Genomic DNA, 25,282 nt, shown 5'->3' with positions numbered 1-25,282 from the left:
ACATCATGACATTTAGAAGTTATGTATAGGAAAGCCTAATAATCTTGCTCGTGTAAATGCCAGGTATAGTAGTGTACCACTTTGTTACTTTTGTCACCTCTTTTGTTCTTATTTATGTCCTTCCAGATTCATGTGCGCTAAAACAATAAGGCTTTTGTAGTCCCTTGGATTCAGTAACAGTTACTATGGGCTGGCACATAGTTCAGAAAAAGCAAAACCAGAAATTCCAAGTATATCAGTAGAACTAATGGAAAAGAATTTATTGGCTGCATAATATAATAATAATATAATATAATATATAAGGTATATAATAAGAGACATAAGAGCACGCAAAAAGTAGAGAGATTATTCATTTTAAATTATAATTAATTTGGAAAGCAAAAAATGAATCACAGGTGGAAATTCATGCCCTGGTGAGGTGTACATAATACATGTATTACCAGCTCAGCCATCATTTTCATTGAAAAGTTTGTCTTYGGTGTTCTGGTGACTAAAAAACTTTTCAAACTAACAATATCAGCTATGTATGGCACTTTTCATTATTGGACTGCAAATCATTGCATGAAAGAGTTCGCTGTCAGTATCCCCATTTTATACACAGGGAGACCAGCATACTGCACGTAGTCACTCAGAGGATTGTCACAGGCCACACATCAGGCTTAGGAAAGCCAGTTAGCAGAAGTTTTTAATTCATGCTTGCTGGTGGATCTCATTGATGGTGGAGGATATCACCTGCCCGTTCACGCTGTCGTGTACGATGGCTTTGATCTTTCGACTGGTCAGTCCTGTGTGTTCTGAAAGAAAATGAAGGATTAATCATGCAAGAAGCAATGCTGAGAAGAGATGATGCAAAGAAAGTTTTATTTACACAATTTACCAGCTGCCCCCTCAACTGATTTATCTTTCTGTGTTTCCCTTTAAGTCAACACTTATTACTGCTCTTCGTGAAAGGTACTGCCAGAAAGTTACTCTGGCCTTGTCCAGGTCAAGGCAAATGAATAATACAGCTACATCCCAGCCAGTGCAAATCTCATTTCAGAGCAGATTAACCTGCCTGATTAAATGTCTGTAGGTCATACTCATTCCAGAGTATGAATTTCCAGACATGCAGATTTTCTTGTTGCCCTCAAGCCTTAGCACTGCAGGATGACTTCCATCTGTACGAAGTCAGCTCTCTGTGGCTTAGTAGAAGCTGTTTTAGTCACCAAATGAAGTCACTGTGGCTCCTCGTGCACCATGAAAGCTTTAGGCTTGCTCAGAGTTTTGGACAAYGTGTGTCACTGGCAGGAGCCGGTCTGTAGAGCAGGCCAGAAGCTGACGGACCCAGCAGAATGTGCTCTCTGAAATGCTTCACTAAAACCACAAATCACTTAAATTATTCTGAAATGCAGCCTACCTGGGAATTAAATGTTGTATAAACCTTTCATAGTTCTTTTGTGCAAAGTCAAATTCCTTCTGAGTTAAATTTGCTTAGATATGACAAAATAATTAAAAGATTAATTATAGAGAACCAAATAAGGGACTTTTACCTTTAGTGTTTGATTCGTATTTTCGTGTTGTCCTGTAAAGATAATGAAATGGAGGCAAAATAATGAATATACTCTGTTGAAGTWGTTATTCATCCCTTTCATCTTGTGATACTCTAAGGAGACCTTATATCAATATGAAAACAAATACAAACAAACAAAGACCTTTCTGTATCATGAGAACTTCTCTTCTTCGGTAGTCTCAGATACAGGTACCCTCACCTGAATCCCTCCCCTTACATTTTGATTATTGCTTCTATTGTGGAAAGTTGTGTTGTTCCTCATACATTGTGAGCTTCTCAGGTTGGTTTCATTTTGTCTTCTGAGAAATAGSCCAATACGTTGTGCCACACTGTCCCACCTCCCTCAGACTTTTAGTTTTAAATGCTGTTAATCTTCCTTTTTCTGATTTTGACATATAAGAGAATAGAGAATTGAGAGGCCCAGAGATTTCTGAATGTGGAGATTCAGACAAGACAGAATAGGGAAACCAAACAAGCCTTCAGCAGAGGGGCTTCATGATAGATTTTGTGTGCTGATTATTTATTACTGCAGATGGCTGACCAAAGATGATCTGAACTTGTGTCCAAGTTTCTTTTTGATCTAGAACTTGTTTTAAAAATATGAAATGACTGTGAGTTTTACAGAAATTGGCTTTTTTTCCTAAGATGAGTTAGGCATGGTATGGAATGAAGAATTTCTTAAGTTGTTAAGTCAATTTAGGTAATCAGAATTACTTTCTCTGTGTACTAACTGGCTAAGGCTTTTTATCGTGATCAATCACATTAAAATACCAACTGTTCATGTTATGCTGTGGAACTCACAAGCTTTGATTAAACATAAACAAACAAACAAAGAACCTGAATATGAGAAGTCTCTTCTCATCTATACYAGTCAGGGCAGATCTGCCTTACCCATCAACATTCCCCTCCAGCAGCAGGCGGTAAGTGGAAATTTCCTTCTCCAGACGAGTTTTGATCCCAAGAAGAACCTTATATTGGTTATTTTGATGCTTGATGTCTTGACGAACCTGGCTTAGCTCTTCCTCACATTTGGAGATGATCTGTTGCATGTTTTGAAGTGCAAGAGCATAGTAATTCCGGGTGTCGGCCAAAGTGTCTTCCAGCATGTGTTTCTGACAGAGCAGATAATACCAGTTCTATTATTATTATTTACGTGGTACGTATAGTGCAGAAATGCCAGCAAATTTGATCTCTAGCCAGAAGATTATAAAATTAAGGCTGTGGTCATTTAAACACTTACCCACTTGCATGACTATTCGTGTAAAGACAGCAGAATCATGAAGCTGTGTTATATGCCCTTAATTATATACAAAATTTGATTCATTTATCTACTCCATACTCTTTATGTTCAGAAACAGTGCTTCTGTAATTCAGTGCGTCTTTAAGGAAGTTTTTGAATGGATTTTTGCTCTCCCCTGGCATAAGCTCTTGATAGTGGTAATCAACATTACACACAGTCTTCACAAAAACGTACAAAAATAAATGACTACAGCAATATGATACCACTTACAYGTCTATTAGGCGTTTCTCAGTCAGTAAATACTATCATGAGTTTGAAAGTTGTCCCTACAAGGACAGTACAGAAATAAATCTTGAGTAAGTAMAATCTTGAAATGCTTATATTCTTTGTAGGTATAATATTGCATTTGATCGTCAAAGGTCATATTTATTTCAGAAAGGTGAAATATTTGCAGTTTGGTTCTGAGAATTTCATGGTGAATACTTGAGGGACAATTTGGCAAGATGGAAGGCTTATGAAGGGGTAAATGTATACTTGATAAAATGGTTAATCAAAAATGTTCCTGGCCTTTGATTATTTTTTAAATTGGCTTATGYCTCTTAGTGCTTTTTAAATGACACTTATATTTTGTAAATAAGTAATTTTCAAGTCTTTTGTCAGTTTTTACTTTTATTTTACAGAATTGTTCCAAACTCTCGAGGTTACAGATGTGTGAGCTTTCATCTGYAAGAGAGCTGAGCATATTCTTCAAGATTCCTCATTAACATTTTTCACAGTTCATATATTTCATGCATATGATAGGGGTTATTAATACGAAATTTGTATAACTGTCTGTGTTCTTGGATAATTTTTTTCCYTCTGTATCGTCTAGTCAGCTGTCCTTTCCCTTCTTTATCTTCTCCCCATACACTGATGTAAAGAGAGACATACCTTTTTTACATCTTGGTGATAGTTGCTYAATCTATTTTGCAGATTCTGGTAAAGTCAAATATAAATCAAATTCCAGTTTTTCACTTACACTTTAATAACTACAATAAAATCATGCTAGGTGATATGCTATGGATATACATGGAAAGTTGGTCCAAGGCAATTTTGGAGAATTTATGAAATAACAATGACCAGCCAGAGATGTCTGCAACAGATACCTTACTCATCTGTGCCTGCAGCTCGATCTCCAGGGATTGTAAAGTGCGTGTTAGATCCTTGAGCTCGTTCTCACTGCTCTGTAGCTGTTCTGGATTAGGAATTGCAGCCAGAGACATAGCTGCACTCTGTGGAGCAAAAACAAGGGGAAAGCTTACTGATTCTGCTGAGTTGCATACAGCAACAGGGATCTTCAAAATGATCAGAAAATAGCTGTTACCTGTTCTTTGTACCAATTGTCAAGGCTTCTACGGTTCTTTTCAATTATAGCTTCATAATCTTCTCTTATTTCTGCTAGAATCTTGGCTAGATCTTCTGGTGGTGCTGCRTTTACTTTTACATTGACTTTGAAGTCCTGTGAGGAGCGATGGGCATCCATATCCTAYTCACAACAGAGGAGACAAGCAAGATTATTTACGAAAATGGAAACAGAGTTTCCATTCTTGTCTTCTCAAAATGTCCAGCATATTTTTTTCTTCATGATAGGATTATTGTTATATATTTTCAGTTAACACAATTTGGAAAATGTATATATGGATAATACTGTGACATGAGTTAAACCAGTAACCTACATCTGTTTCCATGGCAGAAGTGTGCTAGAGAAGTCAATAAAAAACATGTGAGAACATATTTCTTAACTACTGTTACAAAGTTTCTGGAAGCTATATAAGTAAAGAAGAAGCACTGACATTTTAAAAATATTTTTCTATCTGCTAGGAACCTAAAACCTTTCATGTAAGCCTAACAGTAATTTCATCTTTCTTACCCTCTGTGTTAATATTTATGAAACTATAACTGRGTTTACAGGAGAGTCAGTTCTGTGTAATTGTTAAGAGAAGAATTGGATTAAAACATATAACTACTGTGTAAACAACATAATTACAGAACAAGTCAAACAGGTATGGTAACATTCCTTTTGGTGTAGCATAATCTTATGCGCTAGGTACCATTTTCAAGAGCACCCAGGCAAAGTATCATTTCAGGGTATGACATCACAGCCTCTGAAATGCAGATCAGCTGGACATACTGATGTCCCTGTTGGTTGCCCTGCTTCCAACAGCTGTTTTATTATAGCTATTCAGTTGTCTACAAAGGGATCAGCCAAAGAAAGTCTCATCTACTGCTACGTAACGCTTGGATTTCTATTTTCGTTTTTGATGATCTGCAGATATGAGTAGGATGTTTGGTTCTGCATTAGGTAATAACTGAAAACAACATCAGGTCAAGCAAAATGAAAACAGTGTGTGGTCAAGCAGAAGTAAAATATGTGTGGGAATACCAGAGACCACTGTTCTATAGCTCTGTAAGAATCCAGAGCGGAAAGGTTTTTTGACAAGGATTAAATATTGTCTAATTAATTGTGCTTAGATTTTTGCAAGARTAAGTAGTTTTACTTGACTTCACCAACCATTTCTTTGGCTCCTTTGAGATTTCAAGATCTGCGTTGTTCCCTCTAGCAACAAGTTTTAAATKAATATAATGTGTCTTAATATCCAGATGAATACTCAAAACTCTACCTAGCCCTGCATCTTATTTCAAGCAATGGCCAGGAACAGACACTTAAACTGGAAGTGTTTAAGAGAAGGCACTTTTAATCTGCTCCTACCTCCCTGAACTTCCAACTTTTTAAGAAAATCTTTCAAATTCAGAATTTAGGGATTTTCCCAAGACCTGTCCACAGAATGATATATCCAGAGTCAAGGGCAAAGTGTACATTTAAACCTGTCAGTGAAACTCTAAAGCAACAAGTAGCATTTCCTGTTTAGCTGAAATTTCTGTGTATGTATATTTAAGTATTTCTGAGAATATTTCAGTTACATATGAAATTTATTACTAGCTACAGGTAGTTGACTAGGAGAGAGTTGGTTTGAAATACAGTAATCTGTTTTCCTTTCTGAAGTCCCAGTTTAACTGTTGAAATAGAACACAAACTTCACATCTGATCTAATTCTCATTGGTTTCTTTAGAAACATGATTGGGTTCTGAATCATCTATCCCATTTATAGATTGTGGATCTTACTCAAAGTTAATTACATGGTAGCAAAGACTTGTATGATACGATTTTAGCAAGTGGAACTTTTTTTACCTCCTCATGGTCTTTCCTCCTGAGGATGTGCTCTTCTCTCAAGCCTTCAATTTCCATTTCCAGATCTGTTGTAACGATGGTGAGATTGTCAAGCTCCCTACGCAAGTTCTCAACGTCAAACTGCACTCCCTGTCTACGGGACTTCTCTGCTTCATACCTTTATCAGGAAAAAGCAGATAAAAAATGCTTGTTGAAAACAGACCACTCGCAGCCTCCTTTATAAGTAACATCAAGGAGAAGTGGATATGCTTAAGTCCTCTTTGTAAGGAACTGAGGAGAGCAGAAAAGCAGAGAAACAAATTCTCCTTCTAAAATACATTCTTTGATAATCCTTGAATATTTTTAAAAGTAAGATGCTTTTCTTTCTTCCTCACAACTACTCCTCTATGATAAGGAAGAATGAACTTTTTCTTTTTTTTTATTTTCTTGTTTGCATTTTAGCATTCATTAGGTTGTAAAAGAGCTGAGAATGGGATTCTCAGAAATTTGCTAATGAAGATATCAAAACATCATCCACAATCAATGTTTTCTGTATTTTTTTTCCAAAATGATCACTTTTAAGTCTTACAGAAAGCAGGAAAAAGCTCATGAAAGTCAGTTTTAACAGATGTCTGTAACCTCTTGCAGTTTGCCAAGGTGCAACAAAGTCGGAAAAATACTGCCACATCTTCCCCTGGCCATAAGCAGCAAATTTTCTCTTCAAACTTAAAATCTTTCCCTTTATTTCATTTTTTGGAGGCTCTACTGATGTCTCTACATTCATTCAGTCAATCAGACTCATTTCCAAAAGGGACAGTCATGTAGAATGGTCCTGTATAACATTCCAGTCTGTTGAAGCAGGTGCAGTTTCCTTTCTATAACACTATGGAATGACAGGCAAGGCGAGATAAGGCATACAGTGTTCAGTCTTTAAGTTTGTTATAGTATTACCAAAGGCTGAGAGATGTTTTAATAGTTGATTGTCTGCTGAAAATAAGACAACTGTTTGTGACTTCTAAGAAGTCTAGCTTACAAAAATGTGAAACCTTTTCCTTTGCAAAAATTTGCCTGGAAGTTTACCATTAAAACATTTTGGCTTCTTTGACAGTTTGAGGACTTTCAACAGTGTACTGAGCAATGAAACTGCATACTGATAGCCAAGGAAGCACTGGCTCATTTATTGTGGCAAAGCTTCTGAGAGTCCAAAACAGAAAATACTGAAGGATAGGAATTTCTTGTGGAGCAGGATGGAAGAGATAACTGCAAGAAATAGAAAGATTTGGCTGGACTGGGGAAGCATATGGGGCAGAGATGGGTTAATTTGTATTCCTAGTTGATAATCTTTAAATACTTTTTGCCACAAGTATTAAGTGCCTACAGTAAAACCTGCTCTTCAGGACCTGAACTATAAGTATCATAAACAGGGTGACTCAAGATTGTTCAACACACTGCTGTGTTTTTAACATCCCTCTTTATCTTTTTTTCTTTTGTATTTGTTCTGTATTCATTTATTGAGTATCACAAAAAAATCAGAAAAATCAGTTTCATGCTAGATTATCAAGAAGAAGGATTAATTTGCTTAGTTCTCTTTCAAACTTAATCAGGAAACCACAGAAGAGCTTACTTGAGCCTGAAGTCTTCAGATGCCATGTTAGCATTATCAATTTGTAAGAGGATACTGGCATTGGTGATCTTGCCATCCTCAATCTGCAAAACAYAGAAACCAGCAACAGACTCAGCAATGCGGTAAAGTGACGGTGAATAACCYTTGCTGCTTGGGACTCCCTGCTGATCGTATGCATAGGTTTAGAACAAGCTTTTCRGAGCATCTAAATGATAGCTGAAGTCCCATGTTAAGGAGGGTAGGTGAATAACAGAAGCTTGGATTCATGATTCATTTAGATGCTTCCACAATTTTTGCCCATAACCTACCTTACTTTTCTCTTTGTCTTACTTTTCTGGAAATGATGTAGGAGGAATCATCTTATTGCTAGCCAGGTAGAGAATATGAATAATGTTACACAAATTTGATTGTACATTGTAGAATAACAGTCGCTCACTTTCTCCATTTTTGTAAACTGATTTTGATTCTGTTTAGCATTGTTGGAAAAGCAGCCATGGTCAACTTTAGGGCAGATTTCAGTAAGAAACATTTAGCTGTGTCTGAGTGGAATACTGGAATTAATCATGTGCTAAAAACGAAGCGTGTGCATAAACAGCTTGTTGAATCTGGCTGTGATGCAAAGGGGTAACAGTGATGGCAGCAGCAAGTCGTGAGCAGGACCCCTCGTTGCATGGGTTGTCATTTTGAGAATAACACTGGCATCTAGCTGTCATGATCCATTCTATTATTCACCTGTAACTATATTGATACTTCCAGCAACATGGAGCTAATTATTCATAGTTCTGATGGTGCTTTGTGATGTTGAAACTTGCCCTAAAAAGTGCAGGAGAAAGTGCAGCGCATCATTCATTTAGTGTACTCAGCGTGCACTGAAAAACCTTTAAGTCCTTGGCAGCATGAATTAGCTTTGATCCATAGATCTGAATATGAAAAGCTCAATATTCCATTCAAAATCTTTGAAAGTACTCTAAAGCCTTATTTGTAATTAGCAGGAACTAATAATTGTGGGATGTCATATSCTTTTATACTGAAGAGGAAAAAGAAGCATGGTTGCAGTTCTAACAGCTGCCTTCACTCAACGCTTACATGGCTTATATAGCAAAGCAAGGAGAGTTATGGCCACAGAGAAATCACTTGCCATTTTGAGCACCCTTAAGTAAAACTTTCCAYGCCTAAATGAATCACAAAGGAACCAGGAAATGACAGAATTGTCCTCAAGTGTCAAAAGTTGACCTGTCTTGGTAAAAAAGTAGGTGTCTGTGGAATGTATTAACTAATCGGGAAGACAGAACAAACTGTTCATTCTTAAGCAGTTACCGTCACACCTTGGGTATTGCCTTGGGACAAATCAAGGCCAGCCGAAGGGGTAAATACCCTAGGTGTACGGCTGCCTGGAGTTTGTTGTCAGAGAACCCATCCTCAGAGAATGCTGAATTTTACTATGGAAGGAGTCACTAAGAGGCGATGAGAAAGCACTATTTGAATTCTTAATTTTGCACCATTTCATAGTAGTGCAACTGAGCAACACACATATATACGTAAGTGTTTTATGACTCTTTCTGTGGAATCTGAAAGAATAAAGAATACCATAGAGCAGTTACAGTTGTCATTGTTTTATCAACTGTTGCACAACTTTGATTGCTATACCAATCAACAGTGCTTTTGGAATGTGGACATTTATTTGTTTAGAATTACACTGTTTTTTTTTTTTTCAGTATGTCCATCACAAATATGGCCACATGTCTAATGTCAAGTCTTAAGTAGAATCAACAAAATGGCAGATAACAGAATCAAGAACTCACACTAAATACTATACTAAATATATTCAAATTACTCAAACTCCTTCTCAAAACATACATACATACATATATATATATATATATATTTTTTTTAAAAAAGACTTCCTGCACTGACTTGTTCCTCATCGTATCTTGTGTCTTAGAGCCCAACAGCATGGATCCTGTCTCCTTAAATGATTTGTAAATTAGTTTGCATATATAGCAGTGCAGGATGTTTGAGTATGACCAAATGATGTACAAGTATTTACAGGAAGATGGAGCCTAGAAACTGGGCTGGGAGTCAAAGGAACTGGCGCTGTTTTACTTCACACCGGGATTAGAAGGGAATTTGGGCCTGAGCCAGACAGCTTGCTGCATAGTCTGTCATGCTCATCCTGAATTCAGATGTACGGGGAAAAGTGTCGTCCAAAACATAGGTTCTGGATGAATTTATTTGGCCCTAAGTTTAGATAGTCACTGCATCATGGGCTTTCTGGGTTATTGGATATAGGATCCTAAAGTCTGTTTAAAACTCATTTTAAGTGCTGAATTACCTAAATTTCGTTTTAGGTACTGAATTACCTAAACTCCCCAGATCTCATATTTTTAACTAGTATGTTAATCTATTTATGYTTAATAATTATATGTTACAGTTTTGCTCATTTTACTGGCAGATATGGCACTAATTGTAGTAATTTGTAGAGAAAGTTAAAAATTCTAGGTTAAATCACTGAATTGTACCCTGTAAATTATCCTTTAACAGCCGCTTCTTCCGCGATGTGAACACCACGTTAAACCCCTACTGGCTGCGCGGGCCGTGAGTCCGGCAGGTGCTCGGAATCGCTGCGCAGCTGTTGGCGTGGTGAGGGTTAGAAATAGGTGTTTCGGGCACAGCTCGCTCAAAAGGGAGGGCTTTGCCTCAGTCAGCGTTATGTTTCTAGTCTTCTTAAATCTTTCTGATTTATAAATTCCAAATGATTGTGGACACATTTATATTGTTGGAGAACAAGTATCTATCTCTGTATCACTTAAAAAAATAAGTGCGGAAGTGACAGGTCTGCAGATCGATGACCTTTCTTTATTCTTAAAACAGAAATAGCTGATGACAGTTCTGGCTCTCCTTGCACATCAGCTGTGGTCAGAGTGTCTCATCTTCTGCCCGGAGGCAACACATTTAGCAGTGAGGAGGGAGTTTGATCAAGTCCCTGACCTGAAATCAGCAAAAGTGCCAGATAATGCCATTTTCCAAGCCCTTTTGAAAAATAATTCTTAGGGTCTTGAGAATGCCCAGTATATATAATATTACAAGAAGGGGGTGGAAAGCTGCAATATCTCATTGTGGAATAGCTGTGCTTTTTGCCTCATATGGCTATGTAAAGTTAATTGCTCTGATTAGTCACGGAGATGGTTACAGTGCTAGGTATGTTCATTATGAATACAGATTAATATTATGCTTAAATTTGAAGACACGTGGGTTTGGGAGAAGGAAAGAGTTACTCTTGAATGTTAATATTAAGTACTGGCAAGAACCAGAAATTCTCCTTTTAATCATAGTGAAAACATCCATAAGGAATTTGTTGCTGCTGTTTTCTTAATTACAATGAAGTATTTTTCCGTGTGGTTACATAAGCTCATTGGACCTAGAACTKCTGTGGTTCCATTGTCTACCACCGCAGGAATCAAAGAAATAAAACACATGAGTATGTCTACCGACAGCAGGCATGAAAGAAGGTAGTCTCTTCATTTCGCCTGCTTTGTAATTTGCAGAATACATGTGCAGTCAAAAGACTAAATTCTGCCAGACATAGTTGCTCAAACCACAGTTTCATGTACAGAAATGAATGCTTGGCAGCATGTAAATCTCTTTAAACCATCAATCTTTGCAGAATCTCCTTTGTCTCCTTCCAGCCTTTCTTTCTTATAGCCCATTCTGCTCCTTGTGAACACAAAGGATGTCTATGCACAGGTCCCATAACCCCTTTCATTAGTATTTCTAACGTTTAAAAGTGTTTTTTTAAATTTCCTTTAAAGACTAGCCATCAGCACAAATGAGTACCCRGTGGGTAGAATGACATAGATCCTTATAGCTCTGACTTACCTGTCTTTGCATGTCAGTGATGCTTTGCTCGTATTGGTTGAAGTCATGCCTCTTGCTGTGAGACTTTGTCTTGTGCCAGTCTAGGATGCAGCTTTCAAGCTGAGCATTAGCTGCTTCTAAGGAACGGACCTTGTCCAGATAGGCAGCCAAACGGTCATTCAAGTTTTGCATGATCTGTTTCTCATTCCCACCCAGGAAGATGCTCTCCCCATGTTGCTCGCCGAAGCATCCCCAGGATGCCAACTGGARGGGTCTGGCAGAGGAAAAAGAGAGATACGTGCTGCTGGCACCACCATCTCCACTTGAAGGTCTGTAAGAGCTTCCTTGCTGGGCCAAACCACACCCTGAACTACCCCTGAGGGGCCCAGAAAAAAACTGAAAAGGGCCTTGGCTGGTACTCATGTTTAGCTCAGTTATGGATCTAACCCAGTGTTTCACTGACTAGCACTCACTGAGCAGCTTCCTAGCCTTCCCTGAGCAGCTTTATGCCTTTTCCGGTGGGAGTTCCCTTCGATGAATGACTACAGCAACAAGATTGTGTCATCGTGAAACGTGCTTCCTCTTGGTCAATTGTGAAGCATTTATGAGCCTGCACACACTGTTGTTGTTATTTGGAATCACAGCCACATACCAGATTGCTTTCCTTTGGGTTGTTTTTTTCCTTCTTTTCATATTATAATAGTGAGGTGTGGCTAAAAGCGGTAGGTGTGGAACAGGATCAGCTCTGCCTCAGATTTTTTTTCTAATCCTGTAGTAGATACATTGTATTTTCCTGTTTGTGAGGGAAAAATACCTTTGATTGTAGAACATCTGAAGAGCTAGGGCAAGGACAGGTCTCTGAAGTCGCATGTAATTATCTGCCTTTTTTGGTTTTGTAAATCTCAGTCTTTAGAGTTATAGCAGTCTATGAATCCTGAAACATAGCATTTCCTATCAAGCAGTCATTAACGTACCTAACAGCTTTAACCTGTGTAAGACAGCGAGGCTTTAATGAAGTCATCCAAGCTCTATCACTTAATTAAAACTCCAGTCCAAAGTGAGTAAGGCTTAGCTATTCCAAGGTTTCTTCTTCCCCTTTAGCTGCCTATTTTCCATTGAAATATTTGGGAATTAGGTACCTAACATTTTTTTCTACCGATTTTTTTTTTGTGCTTCAACGTGCAGATCATTTTTCAGTTTTAATAGTTATGTTGAAATAAGTAGCATTGCAGGAATTTAATGCTTTTTATAGTATTGATACTATTAAAACATCTGTATGTTTAAGATGTAGAAAATACTTGGAATATGAGTTTGTAACAATACTCCAAAGATTCAAATGATTAGCTGAAGTTACTGAGCCTAAAAACTGATACTGCARTCATGTGAGAATAGACTTTCTCAAAACAGCCACGTGCTGGATAAATTAAAAATAGAACTGGGCAACTGTGGCCATAGTTTAGGAATTGCGAAGGCCTCGCCAAACTAGAAGAGAAAGCAAGGACTGAGCACAAGGGTGAATGTAAGATAAATTAACATTTTGCATTTAATGGGGTTGGGTTGAGTTTAGGATTCAGTTTTAGAAATGTGGAGATATTCAGACTGTAAAAACACTAATATTGTTCAGTACAGTACAATTCCAGAAAGTTTTATTTAACTAGTGAAAGAATCACAACATTAAAAACAAGATATTGTAGAACACACAAACTACAATTTTATGACAAAGTGTTTCTTCAATATAGATATTATTTTGGGAGATTTGTTCCTTTATTCTTTCCTGCTAGAGTAATTATCAATTACCCTAAGATACTGTTTTGGATTACATTTACCTCTAGTAACTGAAATGTTACTGTCAAAACATTTATGTGTAATTGTTTTCTATGCTCTGTTATATAGGTAGCTAGATGATTGATATTGCTAAGCTTCAGTGTTTCTGTAAAGTTGAACCATCTTCAGAGAAAATATATATTTTTGTAGTTTATGCTTCTGCAAAGATCTTTTCATTCCTTTGGCAGATGGACCCATCATCTTYTTTGTAACAATGGTGAAAAGAGAAAAGGCAGCAGAAAATCTAGAATTCATTACATTTTGGCCCCTTCTTGTGATTTTCAGACCAGTATGGTAGATTAAAATTCATTTGTAGTATGTGTAAAAGCATATAATCTTATAATACTGCCTGTGAAAAAGCTGGCAAGGGAAATCAGTCTTTTTAGAAGATTAGTTAGATCCTAGACTAATCGCACACAAAGTTTGGCACCGAGAGTTAGGCTAACTTCAGGGCGATACTTATCTCCTATAARTCAAGTCAGGAGTTAACTCACAGTCAATGAATTTAATAAGGCTAAGGATGGCTGTAATTCTCAGCAATTCCAAACAGTTCAGATATGAACATAGTGGAGATAAGTCAGTGATTACACCCAGAAYAGTGATGTAATGATCGTTGTTTTAGCGTGAATATGTGAGGTATGATGCCGAGACACTCAAAGCGAAGCAGGTCTGTGTGCTGATAAGCTGTCCTAAGTTATGAATGGTCCCCTGAGGTTATTGAGTTTACATTTTCTTTTTCATAGTAGCTCTRTAGCAGGATTGATGGATATGATAGAGGAAGAAGGTTTGGGAARAAGTGGAAAGCAGCGTGAGATAGTGATTGGGAATGGGCTCTCTAAGAAATGGTACAGCATTTTTTCCCTATAGCTGTTGAAAACTCAGCTCTTTCACAGGATCTTTTTACTTAGCACTGTTACTGGTTCTGAATGGTAGGGGCAGACTTATTGTGTAAAACAGAAATACATCCTCCTGTAAGAAATAYGGAGAAGGCTCTTCCCCCCCCCCCTTTTTTTTTTCAGTTGAAAATTTTCAGTAATACTCAGTATTGGTGTGCTTCATCTTTTCCCGGGGAGACCAAAAAAGATGCCTGCTGATCCTGATTTACTGATTTGGGCAGGATTTGAGCTCCTCCTTGTGGTTCTGTGTCAGCTSTAGTCTACTCAGCAGCTGTTGATTACTTTTTACCAATTACATTTCCATTTAGTACCTATTCTTTATTATTCCCTATACATTTAGTTGTATAGAAATGCTAACATTTTTAATTGTTTGGAGAAATTTATCAGTGAAGGTATTATTGTCCAGCAAGTACAAGATATGACTGCTACAAAATATTCTGGTAACAGGTAGCATGAACAGCTAAATTTGGCTATCAGCTCTGTTGCTTGGTAGTAAGAAGAGCTTGAAGTAGCAGACAAAAATGAAGACGTAACTTGAAAAGAAAAAAGATRTTATGTCAAGGCAAATGATATATTCCTGTTACCTGACCAGTGATTAATTCCAGATGGAGTTTTTTAGCCTGGCAAGCTACTGTTCTATGAAATTATGTGAATGCTAACGTGAATCCTTTGTTTCACATGCAGTCACTCAGCGCAAGTCAAAACTTGGTTTGAGGCTGACAGTTTGTGAGAAAAAATARCCTCTATCTTACTCCCCAATAGCTTCACTGAATATCATGCAATTGTGAAAAAYGGAATTGTATTTTTTTCTAGCAAGTTCTACAACAGCACATGGGAAGTGATAGTGACTCCTTTGAAGCTCAGCTTTGCCCCAGAAGTATGTCTTTGATACCAGTGGCAGATTAGTAGTTTGCCATTAATTTCGGTGGAAAAGATGCCACCTTGTATTCAAGCATAAGTGTTGAGGATCCATGGAAAAAGATCAAAAAACTTATCTGGAAACCAGATACGGGTCTTCGCTGRCAGGCTGGAGCTACAGGGCTTGTTTTTAGTCAGTTATTTTGTTCACAGCATAGAGTGAAAGTAATGATCAAGGTAAGAAAATAAAACATTGTCAGCAGGTGGCACCATTAGATGATGGCTTCTTTGCTCTGTTTCATATAAACTGTTTTTTGTAAGCAAATCCAGCAAGAGGGAACTGGGGAACGTGCAGTCCTGAGTTGCTCTGGTTGGGATGGATGGTTTTGACTGTCCCATGGCAGCTGAGCCAGCGGGCCTCGACGCTGCCGCTTGGGTGCTGCGRCTCTGCTGCCTGGCAGCTGCAGCGAGCATCTGCTTTGGCCAGGCCACTTCTCAGAGCAGCAGGCTAAGAGCAAAGCACAAATCTAGGTAAACTGGATTGCTGTTTGTGCAAGCCACTTCTTGAATTCTCAGTCCTAGCATAGGAATTACTGGTATTCTCTTTCCACTGTTTTGGTTTGAGTTTGGGGGCATCAGAATAGGAAGGTAATAGAAAATTCCAGATGAAATGTTGTGCATTTCAGATCAACTGAGATAGGTGGCAGCAGTGATTTGACAGGAGTTAGTAATGATGGAAGCTAAGTTTGCTTCACTGGAATAGTGAAGTTCGTGGAGAGATTAACACAACAGCTTCTGCTTGCCCAAGACACTGTAATACAGCCAAACATAGACAATACAATATGTGGGACACCTTGAAAGCAAAAACCTTCGTGGATGGAATTCAGCACGTTCAAGAGAACAGRTGAGATTTTTAACGGTGTAGAATTATCCCCTGCTCTCCATCATGGCAGGCAAGGATACTTAAGACTGAAGTTACTTATATTGGGGAGCAAGGAGGAGAAGGAGCCTTCTGCCAAGCCGTACGTGGTGTAGATCCAAAGCACGAGGGCAGCGGGGAGGAGGGAACAAAATCAGCAGGCGGTGCAGTTCCGGAGCAGGAAGGAGGGCTACTCGTAGCCAGGTGCTGACTGTGATTTTCCACCTTGACCAAATGGGCCTCAGTCTTCTCCTACCAGCTCAGCTCTATATAATTATCTGTGCTAAAATCTCCTACTACTTTTCAAAATAAATTATAAAATACTAATTTAAACAGGACATTGCATTTATATCATTATTCTTGGAATTGTGACACAAATTCTTTAATAACTGAAAACTGCCAGGATCTTGGTTTTGCACCTTATCTAATCGGTGGATTTCAGTATTGRAGCAACAGGAAACGGGGATGAAAGCAAGACCATTTCTTTCACAGGCTTCGGGAAAACAATCACGGGCTGTTTCTGATGCAGTTTTGGTAAGACCTCTGCCTGCAGGGAAACTACTCCGGTCTTTACACAGGAAAATCAAATTAACTGTGTGTTTAACAGCTAGTTTATGAAGCACGCACAACAAACGCCCAAATGAATAAATGCAAACGTTTCAATGCCTGAGGAGATTTATTAAGAAATTGGCAAAGGAGCTTCCTTGTACCTGAGAAACTGCCAAACTTTGTAGGAACCAGATCCATAACGTCAGAGGCATTTGGAAAGCAGAAATGTAGTTTGGAGCGCTACGATGCTAAAGCCACGTAGGAAAATAGAACTTTGCTAAAGAGAACGCTGTAACACCCTTAAGCATAGTGGTAGGACCACTGTATTTCCACTTCCAGGTCGTGAGAGGGTTTCATCGTCATCTCTTGTTGTTCGTTTTTAATAGGAGGGCAATGCTGGTTCATGGGAAGAAATGTTTCTGCTTTCCTTAATCTCTTCTGTGATGGTGCAGATTTTTGTGATGGTTTGACATGGCTTCAAAGAGTTTGGAAGGAAGATTCAATTCCAGAAGTGGTACCATTTTTGTAGATACTATTCTATGGTCTACTATACTATGGAAATAGTGCAGTGAGGGCTAGCAACACCTTTGCCAAACAGGTTAGCTTAGCAAAATACAGCATTTATGTAAATGTTTTATATGCTTCTGAAATTGAGTTCTTAAATCTTACAAACTTCTCTCTTAAATTACAGTGGTGTAGATTTACAAACTTACTTACTGCAGAGAAAATGGCAGTGTTGCTAATACAAAAGCTACAGTARTGATGTGTGCTGGTGGGTTTCTTCCTTACATATAGAAGCCAAAACAGTCACAGCGAGCTCTGTGTGAGCTGTTCCTTTCACCCGGCCCTTGCTTAGCCCCGGCTGCTGAGCTCGGGGAACCAGCCTTTGCACCGCGGGACGCGCAGGACAGATTGTGCCTTGCCCAGGTGTCTGTTTTGGGTTACAGGAAACAGTGCAGTAAGATGCGCAACAAAAAGAGTGTATATGGTCATGTGGATGGCACTGCCATACTGACTTAAAAAAAACCAACATAAAAGCAAATGTATTTGCACAAGCAGGAGAGAAACTTTATTATGTTCTTTCGTAAGAGTACTATATAGCTACTGACAGAAAGCAGCTCTTCATCTCTGAGCTGTAGAGCCAAAGAATCACATGAAAATGGAGAGCAGATTTAAGGAGAGACACCAAGCTGTTCCACATTATTGGATTAAATTCTTGTGATTTGTCGAAAGTAAAAGGATATTTCTGTTATTATTGTGTATACTGAATGGTTTTCTTGTTACTTTACTAGAAGTTATTTCCCAAATTCCCTCTTAAGTGTGTACTGTTTTTATAATTGGTACAGTACAGATGATCTCATTTACAAGAGGGCATTCAGTATTTCTTTTTAGGGGAATTTCTTTTCACGAGTAGAAACAACCTTTCCATCTACTGAGTCTTCCACACTGATGCGAACTCTTCCGCTGCTCAGATGTGCTGTGATAAGAGAAAGAAAGATAATTCAGGTAGGGAAAAAAATGCACTGCTAACACCCTGAAGAGCTATAGCGGGTTGGTTGGTTGTTTCCTGACAAGATTTTTTCCACCTATCAGAGAGTCTTGAAGTAAGAGAATAAAAGTTACAGAAGGAGGAGTGYACAGTTTCCTCATGGAAATCTCATGTCAAAGTTGGATGTATTATATTTATGTTTTAAGACTGTATTCAGGAATTCAGGAATCTCTGGGAGATTTCCATATTTTAGAACTATATTGGGAGTTCATGTAATTGTTTTGGCAAGCTACTGGTTTCAATATTTTATAATACAAAATATTATAGGTTTATCTCTAAATAGTAAGCAGTGTGGCCATAGTGGAAAGACTATGATCTATAGCTGTGAGAAGAAATCCCAACCAAAAAAAGATGCTATTTTGTCAGTTCATTCCAGCCCCTCTTTACATCAAAATTTTTCTTACCGTCCTTAGGGCTCCATCCTGACATCCTGCAGAAAAAAAAGAAATATTTAATTAATGACTACCACTGAACCTGTCTACTGAAACTACTGATCACTGATTTAGGAAAAATTGAGTATGAGTAGCCGTGATTTCACACTGTTCCTTTCAGTGGGTTGTTCATTAGATCTTCTGTTACTAATGTTATTGTTAAGACCCTCCCATGCGCTTTGAAGGCCCACTCTAGTTGACCACTCCTRTATACTCAATAAGAAATATGAACGTCACTCAGACCAGTTCTTGTTCTTGATATGTCTACATGGACTTTTCCTCTTGATCTGGAGGATTAGCTTGAGTAATAACTGCTCTTGGGATTTTACTGGGCATCTGTTTTGCCAGTGCACAAAAGGCTATGTATGCAATCAGCGTAATTTAATAATTGAGTCAGTTTAGCAACCWCAAATTACTACATTAGAGTATGTCATGCTATTAACCTTATCTATTTTACATAGCCGTTGTATATAGTAACATACTGAGAGTCCTGGCCCTCCAGCAGCTGGCGGTACGTGGCGATCTCCTGCTCCAGGCGGCTTTTAATGTCCATGAGCATCCGGTACTCCTGGTTCTGACGCTCCATGTCACATCGGAGTTCACTCAGTTGCTCCTCGACGCTGGTGATGAGGGCCTGAATTTGTGCTAGTTGTGCGCAGTATCGTGCTTCTGTATCTTGCAAGTTGGCTTCCAGTCCAGCTTTCTAAAGCAGAGCAATAGTAGAGGAGGTTATTATGCAGATTTGTCCCACAGAGAGACAGTTTAAGGGAAGGGAGGACAGAAAGTGAGGAAGGAGAGAATGTGCTAATTTTAGCTTGTGATGTGCCTACAAAAGCTCCATACCATGCTGAGCTGGGACTGAAGCTCTATCTCTAGGCCCTGGAATGTGCGTCTCAGTTCTGTGATCTCTGATTTGCCGGTCTGTATCTGTTGTGTGTGGGTAGCTACTTCACGGTTCAGCTCATCAGTCTGAAAGAAAAAAAATACTGTGAAAATCAAATACAAATTGAATTGAAATTTTAAAAATGTATGTATTTTGAGAAAGAGAAGGCCCATCCTATCTTTTCCAATATATTGCATGGAGTCTCTTTTTACTCTTCAGCATTTTGTGTATTATCTTTCTGACTCTATTGTTTCAGTTTGTCTGGGAACAAGCAAGTGCTACTGCTGAGTACTTCTGGAATGATGCTTGTGATGCTAGTACCAAAAAGTAGTTTAACAGGAGACGATGGACCTATGAGAACTTGGTATGCTTCTCAGTGTACTTTCCCGCTTGTTGAATGCAGGGACTCTGAGCAGCAAACCTGGAGTAGTAGTAATGAGGCAGTGCATCAGCTGAGTAACTATACCTGAGTGAAGAACCAGGCTTCAGCATCTTTACGATTCTTCTCTGCCAGAGCTTCATACTGTTCCCTCATTTCTGATAGTATTCTGGTCAGGTCAATTCCAGGAGCAGCATCCACTTCTACATTGACTGTTCCACTTAGCTGATTTTTATATTCTTTCATTTCCTGCATGGGCAGAAGGCAGAGAACACAGAAAAGATTATGCTCTATATTCTCATATACTTTCTACYGTGAGGAATCCGCGCACGTACTGAAGGTAGGACACACACAGAAACATTTAGCAATTTCTCTCTCTCATCACAAATACTTTTATTCTCTGTATGTACACACACACATAAACACACACACGCATGTATGTGTATATACRTATATAWACACATATATACATACACACATGTATATATACATGTATTATCTCAATGGCCTGTCACATGCTTATGCATGTTTTAAAACTGAGAACTCACAGTTCTGAATAGTTTAGAATTAGACAAGTGCTTTTTAGAACACAGTTTGGATTCTTTTGAGATCACAATTTTCTCCTTAGTCGTTTAGCTGTAAACCTATCATTCTGGTTTGTTTTTTCCCCAAACTGGGATCTAAATGGAAGTAGTTTTCTCTCTGGATTGTTAAGAACTCTCACCTCCTCATGGTTCTTCTTGAGGTAGGCCAGCTCCTCCTTCAGTGTTTCAATCTGCATCTCCAGGTCAGCTCTGGCCAAAGTCAGCTCGTCCAGGACTCTGCGCAGGCCGTTGATGTCAGACTCCACGCTCTGGCGAAGGAACAACTCATTCTCGTATCTGCAGTTTTAAAAAGAAACAAGTGTTGGCACATAYAAGAGTTAATATTCAGTGGAGCTATAAAACTATGAAATTTTATGCTGRATGTGGAGGGAACAGAAGGATGTAAATAAAAAACTACACTAAAAGGAAGTTTAAAGGCAATACAGATTTTTTTTTCCACTTTCAAGTATGACATTGTAAAATACATGAATTCCCATCTGATTTTATTCTAGAGGAATACAGTTTGCAATATCTAATAGTTATTATCAGTGCTGATAAAGAAGTTATCATACAGGACAGTCCATTTTCAGCATGTCTTCAGRTTTGGTGTGAAGGAAAGCATAGATTGCTCAGCTCTGCCTAGCGCACTAGAGGAGAAAATACAAACCTGCGGGTACATTGCTGTAAGAAAGAACAGTTGTGCAAGTATCTTTGTCATCCTTTCAGCAGTACCTGATGGGCTGTTCTCCGTGTCCCTGAACTGGGTAACACAGAATCTTTCCTTTCTTAATTTCACATGCTGTGAGAGAGAACTGCAAGGAACAGCCATCTCATGACACCGTTCTGTTCCCTTTAAATGAAAATTCCAGGCTGCCCCTGTTTCTTTTCTCGAGTGATTTAGGCTAGTAAAAATAGTCAAAAGCATCCCCTGAAATAAGACATGAACTGTAATTTATTGTGTAAACCTCTCAGTATTTGGATACTATGTTCCATCAAGTTTCTTTTCCCATTTCTTCCTTCATCACATCAATTCTTTTGCCTGGGCTTTTTCATCATAAGTTACAGAAGACAAATAGCTGTCTGTAATTTTGAAATGTATCCTTCAGTGACTGAAGAACTTTTTTTTCTAGAYAGGAAGTAAATATTAAATTTCAGAAAACAGAGTGAGGGAGAATACAAATGTGTACCAGTAGACTTACTTCAGTCTGAAGTCATCTGCAGCCAGCCTGGCATTGTCAATCTCCAAAATTATTCTGGAATTGTCAATAGTAGCTGCAAGGATCTGACAGTTGGAGATACAGAAAAAGATTCCTGTGAATAAGGGTGAAATACCTCTGTTCCTGAGCATCTAGTAGGTAATTATGAACCTGGGTTGAGATTCRTAAGTTAAGCATACTTTTTGCATAGCAATAACCATTTCATTTTATTATATTGCCTTTTGGTTACATTGTAATTCTTACGGCTATTATATGAGAAAACCAAAAAAGCTAAACTCTTTTCCACATTTCAGATGCAAACTACTCAGGTATCCMGAGATACCTTTACTGTAGCCCAAGAAAGGGCAGGTATGTCTGCATGAGATTAAATACATTGTTGCTGTTTCTGTGTGTAACCTTTAAATCTTCTTTCTATACCAGTTCATAAGTAATAAGTAGATTAGTGAGAAGCAACCTGTACAGTTCACATTTAACATAATTGTAAAATACGTTTACGCAATACCTGATCTTATCTTTCCCCTGGAGAATTGTTTTCCTAGACTATGAGATCTACCTTTCATATTTTTACTATTTGATTACTCTATAAATATATTGATAATCCTAAATCCACTTTGCCATGTTTTGCTAACTTTTAATGCAGTCATTTTAATTTCAACAAACTTCACCTCTTCAAGATGACACATTTCTTAAGTTAAGAAAAAAAAACTTTTCTGCTGGAAAGCTCCTAACTACAATATATTTGGGTTTGGGGAATCAGTTTTTTGTTTGTAATTATTTTAACTGGTTTGAAAGAGCTGGAATGTGCAGTTGAGCAATTCCAGTGTACTCTTACAACTCCCTGTACCTATGAATGGCATACCTTGTCCCGGAGATCTTCAATTATCTTGTAATAATGGCTGTAGTCCCGCTCTGGGCTAGTGGGAGCTTGCTTCTGATACCAGTCTCGGATTTTGACCTCCAGATCAGCATTTGCCTCTTCCAGCGCTCGTACCTTGTCCAGGTACGCAGCCAGACGGTCGTTTAGATTCTGCATAGTTATCTTTTCATTTCCAGAGAGAAGGCCATCACCTCCACCAAAGTCAAGACCTCCACCAAAGCCAGCCCCTCCACCAAAGCCAGCCCCTCCACCAAAGCCACCGGCACCCCAACCAAAGCCACTTTGTAAGGCGCTACCTCCTCCGTAGCCTCCTCCATAGCCACTACCAAAACCAGAACACAAGCCACCACCATATCCACTTCCTACGGAGGAGACATACCGAGCTGAAGAGACAGAGACACCCCTGCCACCAGATCCTCCATGTATGCTTGGAGCCCTRTAGGATCCTCCTGTTCGGATTGAGGAGAGGCGAGAGCTGCTGCTTCCACCACCCCCAAAGCCACCACCATAGGTAGAAGAAGAGCTCTGTCTGATGGAAGTAGTCATGGCAGCTGCGCAGAAGGACCTAGAGTCAGTTACTCAGCTTGGTCTAGAGGAAGAGCGCAAGTGCAGTCGCTGCGCTGGTGCTTCATTTATATCTTTAGGCAGGGTGTTAGGAGACAAACCCACCCTGCAGCCCTCCCTGCGGAGATTCCCCTCCCTAGGGGTGAGGCTAATTGTGCTGACATTCCTTACAAACGGAGCTGGCTGCACATCCCAGGGGCTAGGGCTTGTTTTTTTTACTTTTAATTAAACAAAAGGGGTGATTCAAGTTACTGTTTTTTCTTTAGGCTATAGTTCTGAAACTTGCAGTTTACATCTCTCACATTCAAGAATGGAAAAACAGAGTGAGTTGAACCACACCCACTTAGCCATTTCCAGCAACTGCCATGCCTAAAAATGAAGTTTGTTTTAAGTAAAATTCCACTTTCATTGAAAAATGTACTTCATCCCACCATTCCTTCTTTATTTTTACCCATATTCTTCTCATTAAAATTTTGAAATTGGATTTGTCATATTCTTACTCCTGTTCTTTGCTCCAATTTAATTTTTAGATTCTGGAATTTGGATTTTTAGTGAAAAAAAATGTGTAAGTCTATCATTGCTTGGGGGATAATGAACATCCATCAGTGTACAGGGACTATAATATTGAAATAATTCAGTTACAAGAATAAATGTCAGACTAAGTTCTCATTGCTTTTGGGAAACCTAAGCAAGTTGGRTGTAAGATGAAACTATTCAGATAGCAATTGATGTGTATAATGCCAATAGGCACTAGGAAATGGAGTAAATTTTGGAAATCAGGTTTAAGACTCACTTCTGAGAGTGTTGTTAATCCTTCATTTAAACTGGRAATTTGAAATATTGGTCTGTTTCAATCCTAATAATTTTCTAGCGAAATTCAAAAGTCAGTAATTCATAATTCTGTTAATTAGCATGATTTAATACTGCATAATTATGGGAAACCAGATTTTGGAGATTTTTACAGAACAGTTAGCTGTTTGCTTGCGCTGCCAGGCTGTGACTGTGGGGTAACCTGTCYGGGTGGATAGTGTGGCAATCGCGTGGGGTTTTGAAGACGGAGCCGGTTCTCTTTGCGCAGCAAGGTGACATTCTTCAGCTGGAAGTCACAAGCTGCAGCTGTGGTACCGCAGCACAATCTAGGGGAGGAAACAGGGCTGGGAGAGGTGCGACAGAAGCAGGGACAAAGCAGRGGTGGGCAGAACATTTTCTGGTCTTTAGCTCAGAAGCACCAAATTTATTTTAAAACAGAACTTTGAAATAAAGAAAAATTATGTATTTGCTAACAAGATTAAGTTTTTTTCATGGTTTTTGAACTATTGGTAGAAAAAGAAATTAGAATACAGCATGGGTGTTTTGAGGTAAACTGAGGATCTTACCAGTTGCAGCAATAACCTGAGGGGTTTTCTGCAGTTTACAGCTGACACTTTAATGCAATCTCAGGAAATATCCAGCCTTTTTGCTTGAAGGAAGCAGGAGTGTGTGTGCTGGGAGGAAAGAGATAGCAAAAGTCTAGCTGTGATATGTGGCTTAACAACCTGCTTCTGAAAATGTCCACTTGCTCTGCAGCTGTTCAGAAAAGACAAGATATTTCAAAGTTGTGGAAACATGTTTCAAACTGAACCTGGCCCTTTGCCATAGCAATTCAGTTTTGCCATGGGGCAGATTAATATTTCTGCCTATCTTGCCAAATCTTTATATCTCCAGGAGTTCATATTTCAGGAGACAAGTTTTGACAAACTCCTAAAGATAAAAAGAAGTTTCTTCAAGCCCTCTATAATGTAAATATGCTGAAGTGTGCATGCTGCTAGGCTCTGTTTCACTCCAAATGGTCCCCTAATAAGCCAGGTCAAATACCCATTTTAAAAAAAATCCAGTAAAACCACTTCTAGAGAACATTATAAACTTTAGCAAGGCACTTTGGGGATTTTTCATTCAGTCTTATTTCATTTAGTCTGTATAACTTCTTTGAAAACTTGCTGGTAGAATACACTTCACTGCTTTTTAAAGTGCCTTGTGCTGTATTCTAGATTGTTATCAGATGAACACACAACGTAGCAGATACAAAGCTGGTTTTTTTCTTTTCTTTCTGTTGAATATTTACTGTTGGGAAAAATAAAAATAAATCAAAAAGCCAATACAGATTATTGTCTTATAACATAATTCAGAAAACTGCAGTGGTGKGGAGTTGTGGCTTTTCCAACTTTCTCTGAAGCTTCAAACTCGGATGCTGAGATTGCCTTGCCCACAATCAGGAGCCTGCAAGTGCTCCCTGACCT

General features: G+C 38.7%; 2 protein-coding genes across 2 annotated transcripts; both read right to left on the bottom strand.

Annotated features, from left to right (window-relative positions):
• Positions 1-531: 531 nt before the first annotated feature.
• Positions 532-11,937, bottom strand: KRT23 (keratin 23). Its single transcript, XM_085310411.1, has 8 exons — positions 11,498-11,937; positions 7,622-7,704; positions 6,019-6,175; positions 4,153-4,314; positions 3,935-4,060; positions 2,441-2,661; positions 1,530-1,561; positions 532-794 (listed from the first exon to the last, which is right to left on the bottom strand). Exons 1-8 carry the CDS (start codon positions 11,897-11,899, stop codon positions 691-693), a joined length of 1,287 nt encoding a protein of 428 aa, XP_085166537.1. The 5' UTR covers positions 11,900-11,937; the 3' UTR covers positions 532-690.
• A 5,752-nt stretch (positions 11,938-17,689) lies between these two features.
• On the bottom strand, positions 17,690-23,048 carry LOC146592811 (keratin, type I cytoskeletal 19-like). Its single transcript, XM_085310410.1, has 8 exons — positions 22,425-23,048; positions 21,548-21,630; positions 20,489-20,645; positions 19,852-20,013; positions 19,346-19,471; positions 18,985-19,205; positions 18,476-18,501; positions 17,690-17,999 (listed from the first exon to the last, which is right to left on the bottom strand). Exons 1-8 carry the CDS (start codon positions 22,986-22,988, stop codon positions 17,911-17,913), a joined length of 1,428 nt encoding a protein of 475 aa, XP_085166536.1. The 5' UTR covers positions 22,989-23,048; the 3' UTR covers positions 17,690-17,910.
• Between the last annotated feature and the right edge of the window lie 2,234 nt (positions 23,049-25,282).

Source organism: Rhea americana, unplaced genomic scaffold (genome assembly GCF_003343005.1).
Source record: "Rhea americana isolate MKP2758 unplaced genomic scaffold, rheAme1 scaffold_319, whole genome shotgun sequence".
Taxonomy (NCBI): domain Eukaryota; kingdom Metazoa; phylum Chordata; class Aves; order Rheiformes; family Rheidae; genus Rhea; species Rhea americana.
Note: the sequence above shows the minus strand (reverse complement) of the source record. Positions and strands in the feature narration are given on the sequence as shown.